This window comes from Humulus lupulus, chromosome 8, assembly GCF_963169125.1.
Source record: "Humulus lupulus chromosome 8, drHumLupu1.1, whole genome shotgun sequence".
Lineage (NCBI taxonomy): Eukaryota > Viridiplantae > Streptophyta > Magnoliopsida > Rosales > Cannabaceae > Humulus > Humulus lupulus.
In genome coordinates, this window is record NC_084800.1 from 104,904,728 (window position 1) to 104,916,924 (window position 12,197).

The 12,197-nt window shown below is 39.8% G+C and overlaps 1 protein-coding gene across 1 annotated transcript; it reads right to left on the bottom strand.

The window, feature by feature from the left end:
• Positions 1-675: 675 nt before the first annotated feature.
• On the bottom strand, positions 676-1,734 carry LOC133795906 (uncharacterized). The gene is made up of 2 exons (XM_062233373.1): positions 1,337-1,734; positions 676-1,255 (listed from the first exon to the last, which is right to left on the bottom strand). The coding sequence occupies exons 1-2, from the start codon at positions 1,732-1,734 to the stop codon at positions 676-678; spliced, it is 978 nt and encodes a 325-aa protein (XP_062089357.1).
• Between the last annotated feature and the right edge of the window lie 10,463 nt (positions 1,735-12,197).

The window sequence follows — 12,197 nt, forward strand, 5'->3', positions numbered from 1 at the left end:
CAAAGGTTCCGATATTGGCTTATAAAAGAAAAATATTAGTCATTATGGCTCAGAAATGGGAAACTAGGATATTTAATTTCATAGGTAAGCTTGAAAGGCTCAAACGATCCAAATAACATGCCTTAATCATCTTCCTTATCACGTGTACTTAGGATTTCGCCTCAAACAATTAATCAATGGTTTCTAGAGTGGTCGAGACTATATATATATATAGATGATAGCATGCATAAATATCTCCAAACAATAGTGAAAAAGTAAATCTAATTGAACACATTATGTTTAAAAATTAAAGATCAAGCTTAAGTAACAACTAGACAAGAGTTAAGCACACAATTCATGCAAAATTCATCAATTTCCTAAACATATTCTTATCTTAATCAGAAGTTTTATCATTGACAGACAACTTTCAACATAACCATGCTTATAACAACCTATTTTTTTTTTAAATGACACTATAAACAACTAAACAACACAAACACAAATAACAACTAAAGAAATGACAAATAAAAATTGAACAGACAGTTTTCCCTTCCCCCACACTTAATTTATGCATTGTCCTCAAGGCATATACTAAATAAAAAATCAATGCAAAATAAAAAGATAAGGTAAGAAAAACTCCCGCAAGTTTGCTTTGTTTAATGTCGTTAGCTCGACTGAATAATGTGGTCATGATTGTCATGGTGGGTCATTTAACAGAACCTTCTTCTTCTTGTACTTCTCAATAGAATTCAACATATCAAACTGTATAACTTCACCATTAAATCTCATTGTAAGTGCCCATACTTTGACATGCAGCTTTGTACTTCTAATAAGTCGGAATGGCCTACCAAATTGAACCTGCACCAAAACATCTTCAACTACCCTTAGGGGATAAGCATTAGTGCGATCAACCAATAGAATAATAACACTAGTTTCTTTTAATAACCCTAGATTTAAAGAAGCAAAAATATAATAAGACATAACATCAATAGGTGCTCCTAAGTCTATCATACAATGATCAAACCTGCTTTTACTGATAGTGTATGGATTTATAAACATCCCAAGGTCTTGACACTTGGGTAGCAACTTCCTTTGGAGAATAGCAGAAACATTCTCCCCCACAATTATCTTTTTATCACCTTTCAACTTCCTTTTATTTGTGGACAACTCCTTAGGAAGCTTAGCATATGGTGGTACTTGCTTAATGGTTGTAAGGAGCGAAATATTGATTTTAAGGATCACCTTGTTTTCCTCCTCATTCTTAAATTTTGTCAATCTGTTCGGAAAAGGAGGAATAGGGACATACAATTTGACAGTTGGTTTGTGTAGCATATTCTATGATGATGGACCAACTGACGTGAATGTTTCGATCTCCAGTGGAGAAGATGCTTCTGGGGTTGAATTGTTGACTTCTTGAGTTGGAATTGGATCAAATGTTATGTCTGGATAAGGTGGCATGTCAAGTTGTTGACCACTTTGAAGAGTTAGGGTACCATCATTCTCTATTGGATTACTCTCTAATTCTGTGGGTAATTCTCCAATATTCTTGACCTCAAGATTATTCAATGAAGTAACAATTTGTCCCATAGTACTCTCCAAATTCTTGATGGATGCTTCTGTACTCTGAAGAAATACTTGGGTCTGCATAGTTGAAGCCAACAATATTTTTAGCATATCTGAAATTGACGGTTCCTGATCTTGTGACATTCCTGTAGAAGGTTGTTGAGGAAAAGGCCCATAAGCCTGCTCTGACATCTGTTGAAGTTGGAGAGTGCTGGCATTCAATGCATTGATGAGATCTCCAATTAATGGATCTGAATATTGTGGGGTGAGCTCATTATATTATGATTGAGAGTAGTAATTTGGTTCAACAAATTGATTTCCACCATACAAAGTATTAGAATACTCCTCCCATTGTGAATTGTAATTGCTAGAATAGGAGTCATATCTATTCATTTGAGGATCATAATAGTGTTGATAGTACATTTCCATGTCTCAAACCAAGTTCAATGCAAGCCCTAAAAACATCAACCACAAATAATAGACCAATTTAGTAAAAAGAGAAAAACAAATTAAAAAAAATAGTCCCCGGCAACGGCGCCAAAAATTTGATGAGTGTCGTATGTCGTATCAAATTTAAATATATTTTTTTTATTCACTTACACCAGCTACTTCAATATAGCAGTAAATAAGGGTCGAACCCACGAGGACTATGATCAAATTATTATTCAAAATAATACTAGATTGAAATTAAAAAGGGGTTTTAGTTTTAATAGCTGAAAACATAAAATGGAATAAATATCAACGATTGAATAACTAAGGATATAACGATATTAAAGAAATAGTCGAGAATTACTCTCCACCTTCAACAATCAATCTATCAACAATGATGAATAATATTCCCTATTCCCAATTAAACTATTAACCCCGCAAATAACACTTAAGCAGTCAATTATCCCAGTTTCCCTAATATAATTAATTAAAGTTAAGCGCTCTTAATTAACCCTTTTTACCCAGCAATAAACCCATTAAGCATGCAATCTATTTAACCTAGTAAAAGCATTACACTTTGTAGAAACAGGTTAATCTAGGCAAAAAATTCATTAAGCATGCAATTCATTTAACCTAGGTTCTATTTCTCATCACAATTAAAATACCCGTCACAATACCTTAATTGCAATTTATCACTTTACTTAGAATCCTAAACTATTAGATGAATAGAAATCCTAAGATGATAGTAGAACAATGCAAAACCCTAATTAGTGGCCATCTAAACAAGATTTTACAAGATCCATGACATTCAAATAGAAAAGTAGAAGCAATTTAATATAAGAGAATAAATTAATAAAATTCATCAATGCATTCAAGATCTCATGTCTAAGGTTTTGAAATAACCCTTAACAATAAAGAAAACTACTCCATAATCATATTCATATTCATAAACATAAATATTCAATGAAAATAAAAGAGTTTTGAGAAAAAAGAAAAACTAGATTGAAGAATATAGATGATGATGTTTTCTCCTCCTCCTCTGCTGCTCTAGCCTCTAAAAATTGCAATCCAAAGTTATGATAAAAGTTAACCCTAATCCCTTTTATAGCCCCTCCATAATTACATTTAAAATTTTAATTTTAAAGAAAAATTTGTCGCACGGCCGCGACCACGGGTCATATTCTGGGCCATGTTCGCGCAGAGGCCACGGCAAGGAGATCATGATGGCCACGACCAATACTCCCTGTCTCCCAGGCCGCGACCTGTAGATGCTGGTGGACGCGACCACTTGTCATTTTCTGCTCAAATATTTTTTTCTTCATAATCTCCAACTTAGGCTCAATCCTCGAGTTTAGGGACTTCGAAAACACTTCAACCTCGTTCAAAACTTCATTTTCTTGAGTCCTATCATTGCACCTTCATTTTTAACCACAAAATTATATCAAATTCATCAAGAATACCTTATAAAATATTTTATGACTTAAAAATAAAAAATAAAAAACTCATAAAACAAAGCTAAGAACACCTAAAAACACTTTATAGGAACATTATCTAAATGTGAAAGGATAAAATATATAATATCCAAAATGCCCTTATCAAAGGGTGAAATTCTGGGTTCAATTCTGAATTTGGCTGAAGGTTTGGGTTAGATTTAAGGGTCAAGGCTCAAGGGAAATGCGGAAAAAAGAGGGAATTTTTGGGTTTGGGGCCTCGAGTTGCGGCCCTGTTATTTAGGCACCGCGACCCGCGCTCTTGAAGAGGCTGGATGCCTATGTTCGCCAGACACGCCGCGACCTAGGGGGGTGGAAGTTGTGGCCCGAAATAGGAAATAAAGAGCAACTAAGGTTTTAGGCTCGGGGAGGCTCAGGGATTCAAACCTAAGCACTCGGGACGAATTCTACTACCCGGTTTAGTTGAATTCGAGGTCCGAGTGGCTGGTTTTTGTTTCCTAAACATTTATTTGGATTAGAAATTGATAGTTACCGATTGTTATTGTGACTAGGATTATCGTTAAGGCTCAGGACTGAGGATCGTGCTCGAGACCGCTCTTTATTTATTGCTCGGGATAAGAGGTAAGAAAACTGCACCCATGTGGTTGTGAACGGGACTGAGGTTCCCAGTAATTGAATATATGTACTGTGTGATTGTATGGTTGTTATGCATTATATAAAAGTACAACCTAAGGGTGTCGAGCTCGATGATAAGCGTACTGAACGCAGCTCGGCCTTAGCGAGCTGGGATCAACTAGATAAACAGAGGGCTTGGCCTAAGGGCGCTGACCCTGAACATTTGTATTACTGGTTGAGTTGTATGCTTGAGAATATATGTTGACCATTGTGTAGCTTAATGTTTATACACTGTTGAATAATTGATTGCTACTATTTCTATATGTGTTTGTTGTTTATGGTTTTCTTGTTGGGCCTTGGCTCACGGGTGCCACGTGGTGCAAGTAAAGGCAAAGGGAAATCGGACCAACCATGAGTTGGAGAGCTCTGGGGGCGGAGTGTACATCGTCAGCTACTTTACCGCCACGGTCGAGGGAAATTTACAGGAATAGAGCTCTAAATTGTATTTGGTCGTTAGACTACCTTTTGTTGTATCAGCTTTTGGGAGTTGTATTTACCACATAAACCCTGTTTTCAGGATCCCATGTATTAAACATTTGTTTTAATGAAATTAATCGTTTATGATCAAAATCTTTTATATTAACATGTTAGTTGACTTTAGAATCACATTTATGTTCAAAAGACTTGATTAGCAAGTCTTGCAATATTTTTAAAATACACAGTGTAACGGTCTTAGTTATCCAGGGTGTTACAACTTGGTATCAGAGCGATCTAGGTTTAAGGGTTCCTGAAGACTGGCTGGGCATGTACACTCGCCGCTAAAGACAAGCTCGACTCAGGGTTTGGTAACTATATATATGTGATTGTATGCTTAAATTCTTAAATGAAATGTAAATGTTTTATTTCCATATTTAATAGGGAGCATGAGATACTGATAGGGCCTAGCCCTTGACTACTATGTGAATATGATGAGGCTTGCTTTTTAGCATTGTTATTGTATGTGAATAAATGTTAAAATGCTTGTTTGCATCTTGATTTCAAATTATTGGTTGAATTTTGATGTTGGACCATGAAAAGAATGTGAACTTGGACAATTATGCGTCCAAGGTGATCAATGCGACAGGGCCAGAATCCTTCGCCAGTCCCTGAGAACTGGCAGTAGATACTTGCTGATATGCAAGCTAAGCCATAGAGTTGAAGAACAGATTTGCCTTTCGAGAGAGTAGGCTCTGCTAGGCAGTGCTGCATCTATTGTGCCACATGCCGTGGCACCAGCTATACAACCACCTGAGGATGGGAACATGTGGGAGCCACTTTATGAATGATTCAGGAGACAACAGTCTTCAGTCTTTGAGGGAGGACCGGATCCACTAAAGGCTGAACAGTGGATGAGTATGACCACCTCCATCCTGGATTTCATGAGGGTGGACGGCAATGACAGGGTGGCATGTGCCACCTATATGCTTATAGAGGATGCTCGTATTCGGTTGGAGGTGGCATCACAGACTCGAGAAGTATATACTTTTAGTTGGGAAGGGTTCAGAGATTTGTTCAACCAGAAGTATTACAATGTTATCGATAGGGTAGGGAAAGTGAATGAGTTTATTGGGTTGGTGCAGGGCAGCATGACAATTACTGAATATGCCCTGAAGTTTGACAAGCTAGCAAAGTTTGCACCAGACTTGGTACCTACAGATGCGACTAGACAAGATAGATTTGTGCAAGGGATTAATGTTATGATAGCCCATAATGTGAGGATTACATTGATACCTAGGGAGACAACTCATGCCAGGCTATGGAGAAGGCTCTTACAGCTGAGGCGGCAAAGAATAAGATCTGGAGGGAGAATCCTGCGAGATGGGATGTTCGCAGAGCAATGCCTCCATACACGGGGTCTGGTAGAGGCAGAGGCCCCAGTGATATGAAGAGGAAAAACCCTAATACCTCACCCACTGTTGGTCCATATAGGAGGGGCCGGGGTGCTTAGGGTGACCTCCAGGGAGGCAGTGAGACATGGAGGAGTTATCCAAAGTGTACAAGATGCAGGAAGCGCCATCTAAGTGAATGTCGGGCAAAGGCTTGTTACTTGTGCGGGGTGGTTGGATACCTCAAGAAAGATTGCCCGACACAGAAGAATGAGGAACCAGGGAATGTGGACAGCTTGACTCCAGCTCGTGTGTTCACCTTAAAGCAAGCAGAGACCAAGGCTAGTCCCTCGGTAGGGACAGGTTAGCTTTTTAGCGCTGGCTCTTCATATCCTGTATTGATTGACTCTGGTGCTACACATTCCTTTGTTTATAGTAAGGTAATTGATAGATTGTGTAGACCTAGTGAGTATTACACTGTGGGGTTTGGGACTATACTACCTACAGGGGAGCTGGTAGTTTATAGGAGATGGATTAGAGCACTACCAGTGATTGTGGATAGTAGGGAACTATCAGTAGCTTTGATTGAGTTTAGTATGGATGATTTTGATATGATTTTAGGAATGGATTGGTTAGTCAGATATGGGGCTACTATATATTGCAGAAAGAAGATGGTGACCTTTGAGCCTGAGGGTGAGGATCCCTTTGTTTTCATGGGTGTTGTGCATGGACCCCACATTCCTTTGATATTAGGACTGAGGGCTAGGGACCTATAACAAGGAGGTTGTATAGGTTTTCTAGCTAGTGTGGTGGATACCACTAGAGTTACGCCAGTGGGACCAGGAGAGACTAGACTGATATGTGAGTTCTTGAATGTGTTTCCTGAGGATTTATCAGGACTGCCGCCGCACAGGGAGATTCAATTAGTCATCGAGTTAGCGCCAAGTACAGAGCCAGTGTCGAGGGTACCATATAGAATGGCTCCAGTAGAGTTTAAGGAGTTGAAGATACAATTACAAGAGCTTTTAGATTTGAGGTTTATCAAACCCAGCTTCTCGCCATGGGGTGCTCCGGTTATATTTGTGAGGAAGAAGGATGGGACGCTGAGAATGTGTATAGATTACAGGGAGTTGAACAAGTTTACCATCAAGATTAAGAATCCTTTACCAAGGATCGATGACCTTTTCGATCAGCTATAGGGAAAAACGGTATTCTCGATGATTGATCTTCGATCTGGTTATCACCAGCTGAGGATCAAGGACGAGCATATTCTAAAGACGGCCTTCCAAACGAGGTATGGGCATTATGAGTTCTTGGTCATATTGTTTTGTTTGACCAATGCCCCAGCTGCACTTATGGATCTGATGAACAGGGTGTTAAAGGACTTCTTAGATCAGTTTGTGATTGTCTTCATCGAAGACATCTTGGTTTACTCCAGTTTAGAGGCAGAGCATGAGCACCATCTCTGACAGGTATTACAGAGATTGAGAGAGCATCGGTTGTATGCTAAGTATAAGAAGTGCGAGTTCTGGCTACCAAAAGTGACATTCCTTGGACGTTAGTGAAAATGGGATTAAGGTAGATCTGTTCAAGGTTGAGGCGATTAGGGATTGGCCGAGGCCAAGGAACGCCTCATAAGTTAGACGCTTCCTTGGATTAGCACATTATTACAGGTGGTTTGTGGAAGGGTTTTTTAAGATTGTCGCACCAATGACAAAATTGACACGGAAGAATCTGAAGTTCACTTGGCCAGACAAGTATGAGGGTAGCTTCCAGGAACTAAAGCGGTGACTAATTACCGCTCCTGTGTTGAGTGTTCCTTCGGAGGGAGGAAAGTTTGTTGTGTAATGTGACGCATTGAGACTAAGATTGGGATGCGTGTTGATGCAAAATGAGAAGGTTATCGCTTATGCATCATGGAAGTTGAAGGATTATGAGCAGCGGTATCCTACCCATGATTTGGAGTTGGCAGCAGTGGTATTCGCACTAAATTTTTGAGACATTACTTGCATGGAGAGAAGTGTGAGATATACACTAATCATAAGATCGTAAAGTATTTATTCACCCAGATGACTTGAACATGAGACAGAGACATTGGCTGGAGTTGTTGAAGGACTATGATTATGATATTCTTTACCACCCAGGGAAAGCCAATGTAGTGGTAGATGCATTGAGCTGGAAAGGCCTGGGACAGTTATTTAGCTCTAAACAGATATCAAAGGAGTTGGCAGAGGAGATGGCTAGAGCAAGGATAGAGATGGTTGTGGGCCGGTTGGCCTATATTACCTTACATTTTACCCTCCTAGAGAGGATAAGGGAGGGCCAGCTTAATGATGCACAGTTGCAGGAGGTTAGAGGGAATGTCCTAGCTGGGGTGGCTAAGGATTATTCTATTTCAGAGATAGGTTTACTACTGCATAAGGGTCGGATATGTGTTCCGATGCATATGGGAGTTAGATGAGAGATACTTGATGACTCCCATACTATACCATACTCACTCCGTCCAGGCACCACGAAGATGTATCAAGATCTATAGACTTTATATTGGTGGCCTCGGATGAAGAAGGACGTAGTTGAGTACGTGGCCAAGTGTTTAACCTATCTGTAGGTAAAGGCTGAGCATCAAACACCAGCGGGGTTGTTACAGCCTTTAGGTATTCCCGAGTGGAAATGGGACGACATTACGATGGATTTTGTGGGAGGTTTACCCAAGACAGTGAGGCTACATGACTCGGTGTGAGTGATAGTAGACAGATACACCAAGTTTGCTCACTTTCTACTAGTGAGGACGACCTATACTGTACATCAGTACGCAGAGTTATATGTCAGGGAGATTGTGCATATTCTTGGGGTTCCTAAATCTAAAGTATCGGACCAGGATCCCATATATACCTCCAAGTTTTGGTGTAACGCCATGGATAACTAAGACCGTTACACTGTATGTTTAAAATAGTGCTTACTTGCTAAGCAAGCGTTTGAACTTAAATGTGTAATTAAAGACTAAGTCAAGGTCAAGTAATAAAAGATTTGGTCAACAAAATTATAATGCCCTAGATAACCAAGATCATTACACTGTGTGTTTATAAAGGTGCAAGACTTGGTAATCAAGTCATTTAGTTAAAAATGTGATACTAAAACCATAATCGAACTAGGGTTAAAAGATTTTGGTCATAAAAGCCAAATTTCATTTAAATAAACGTTTGATACATGGGATCCAAAAAACAGGGTTTAAAGGACAGTTTACAAAATTTCAAAGTTCATATATAACCATAAGCCACTTTAATGGCAAAATAGGCACTTTAGGTTCTCTTGACCCTGTACCATCCCTCGACCGTGGCGGCCAAGCAGCTGACTATGTACATTCTGCACCAGAGCTCTCCAACTCAGGAATGGTCCACCTTGCCCTTGCCTTTACCTGCACCGGTGAGCCAAGGCTCAGCAAGAAAACCATAATGCAGAGCATAAACAATACAGACAATCAAATAATCCACAAAGCTGTTAACCAGGTGTTTAGCATGCCATAACAGTCATCTACTCAGAGAGGTCAAACAATTATTCATAAGCCATTCATCTCAGTATTAAACAAGTTATAATCAACAGACAATAATGTTAACATATCAATATTCATCATACAATATTCAGGGTCGACGCCCTTAGGCCGCGCCCTCTATTTAATCAACTGTGTCCGGATCACTTAGGCCGAGCTCAGTGCTTGACCCACTGACTCCGGCCTGCTTAAGCCGAGCTCATTGATTATTTAGTTGTCCTCAGCAACCAATGGCTGAGCCATGTCCTATGCGCAAATATCAGTTCCGGCACTCTTAGGCTGTTTATTTCATGCTCACATGGCATATTATGATCACACAACATATGCATTCAATTACAGGGAATCTCAATCCCGCACAATCACATAAGGGTGTAGTTTTCTTACCTTTGATTCTGAGTGCTTTGGTTAATAGAGACGACCCTCAAGCACGACCCCGTTCCGAGCCCTAGCGTACACCTAGTCACAATCCATAAAATGGTACTTCATGAGTTTGAATTCTAAAGGACAATCCCGAGACCAAACTCACGCTCTCGGGACCTCTAATCCCACCAAACGAAGTGGTGAAACCGTCCCCTGAGCCCCCAAGAAAAAACCCTAAAAGAATTCCCAAAACCAAGTTCAGAAGGCTGAGTAGTGCTACAACGCTACTAGGTGGGCGCTACAGTGCTAGAGTCAGAGACTCAAGCCCCCCCAGAAAATGCAGCCTAGTGTTGTAGTGCTCCCAACCTAGCGCTACAGCGCTACAACCAGAACATGCAAAGTTCTGGGTTTTTCCCATCGAACTTTCCCAAGCCAAAGCTTTAAAAACCCACTCCAATCATCAACCAAACTCAAAATTGAGTCCACAACTCACTATATCTCGTCCAAAACAACCTAATAACACCCAAAACCTAGCTAAGAACCCCATCAACCACAGGAATCATAGTTGAGCTTGAAGGTCAAGAACACCATCTGAAATCCAGAAAACCCAAACAGTTAAGGCCATAAATTGTTACCTCAAATGGATGAATCTGACCCTAGGTTTCCCTTAGTGCCCTTCCAAGCTTTCACTCCTCCAATTCCCAAGCTTAAGTCCTTAAACTTCATCCAAAATCCAAACTCAAAAATCATCCTCAACAAAACTCAGCAAACTCAAAAAACCTTAAACCTTACCTCAACTTGGAAGCTAATTCTAGCTGAACTCCTTAGTTACTCCAAGGATCAAAGCCCCAAATCCTAGCCTAGACTTCCTTTTGAGTTCTCAGCTTCAAAATCCTCAAGGGAGAGTGAGAGAGGGAAAATCGTGAGGGAGAGAAATGGGTTAGTTGAGTGCCTCTGTTTTCCTTCACTGCTTCTACCACTTTCTACTATAGTCTAAGGAAAACAGATTATATCAGTTATCTTTCCTAATAACCAAAAGACTCTTTTTCCCTCCCAAATAAAACTAAGTCTTTTAATCAATCTAAGGGTATTTTGGTCATTTGCTCCCAATTCCAGCTAATTCCTCGAGTATCCCTAATATTTACCACTTAAATCCCGTCATTTAATTAATCACCAATTATTTTTTCCCAATGTCTAAAAATCTCTAATATATTTCCCAAATTCCCATAAATACCCCCAGGCTCCCCCGAGTAGGGTATAAATCCCCGTCGTGACTATTTCGCCAAACCTCTCACTAGGATCGTCTCGAGCCATAAGCTGCAAATACATCCACATAATAATGTGGTCTCAACAATTTACCACAAATAATCACATTTATGCTCTCAACGGGCCAAAATTACAAATATGCCCTTATAAGCTAAACAGGGCCCACATGCATATCTAATACTCCTAAAACATGCATTTCACATATCCATATAATCATATAATCATGCTTATCACATAATCAAGCATTTAATCATTTAAATCACACATAAACCAATTATGCCCTCTCGGCATGCTAATCAAGGCCTTTAAGCCTTATTAGCGATTTTGGGTCCTTACAAAAATGATTATTTTTCATTAAAATATTAAGTTCGTACACGGGATTCCAAAAATCAGTTTACAGATTGGTAAAAGATAAACATATACAATTTAGCCATCCTAAGCGGCAAAAATGGGGTTAGCTTCTCCATAGCTACCCCGACCGTGGCGATTGAGCAGGCTGCATATGTACACACCGCCCTTGAAGCTCTCCAACTCATGGCTGGTCCAACTATCAACTCCCTTACTTGCACCACGTAGCACCCGTGAGCCAAGGCCCAACAAGAAACTTAAAACAACATGCACAACTAGGCAACAGTATAAGGACAGTAAATATAATTCACCAGATTCAACTGTCAATAGATTATAGGCAACAATCCCAATAAAAGAGCAACATTAGAATTTAATCAACCTTAACCCAACCAGTCCCATTATTCAACAGAGTACAAGCATTAAGATAAACAATGGGAAACTTATATTCTTAAGCATACATCTCAATTAGTAATACAAATATTCAGGGTCGACACCCTTAGGCCGAGCCCCCTGTTTACTCAGTTAACCCTGACTCGCTTAGGCCGAGACCTCTGATTATTTAGTTGACCCCAGCTCACATTGGCCAAGCTACGTCCAATATGCTTATCATCAGCCCCAGCACCCTTAGGTCGTACTTTCTTATCCCATATAACATATATATATATATATATCTTATAGAATGCATTTATTCAAATGCATGGAATCTCAACCCCAACAACAACCACATGGGTGCAGTTTTCTTACCACATATCCCGAGCAGCAAGCGTATACTGG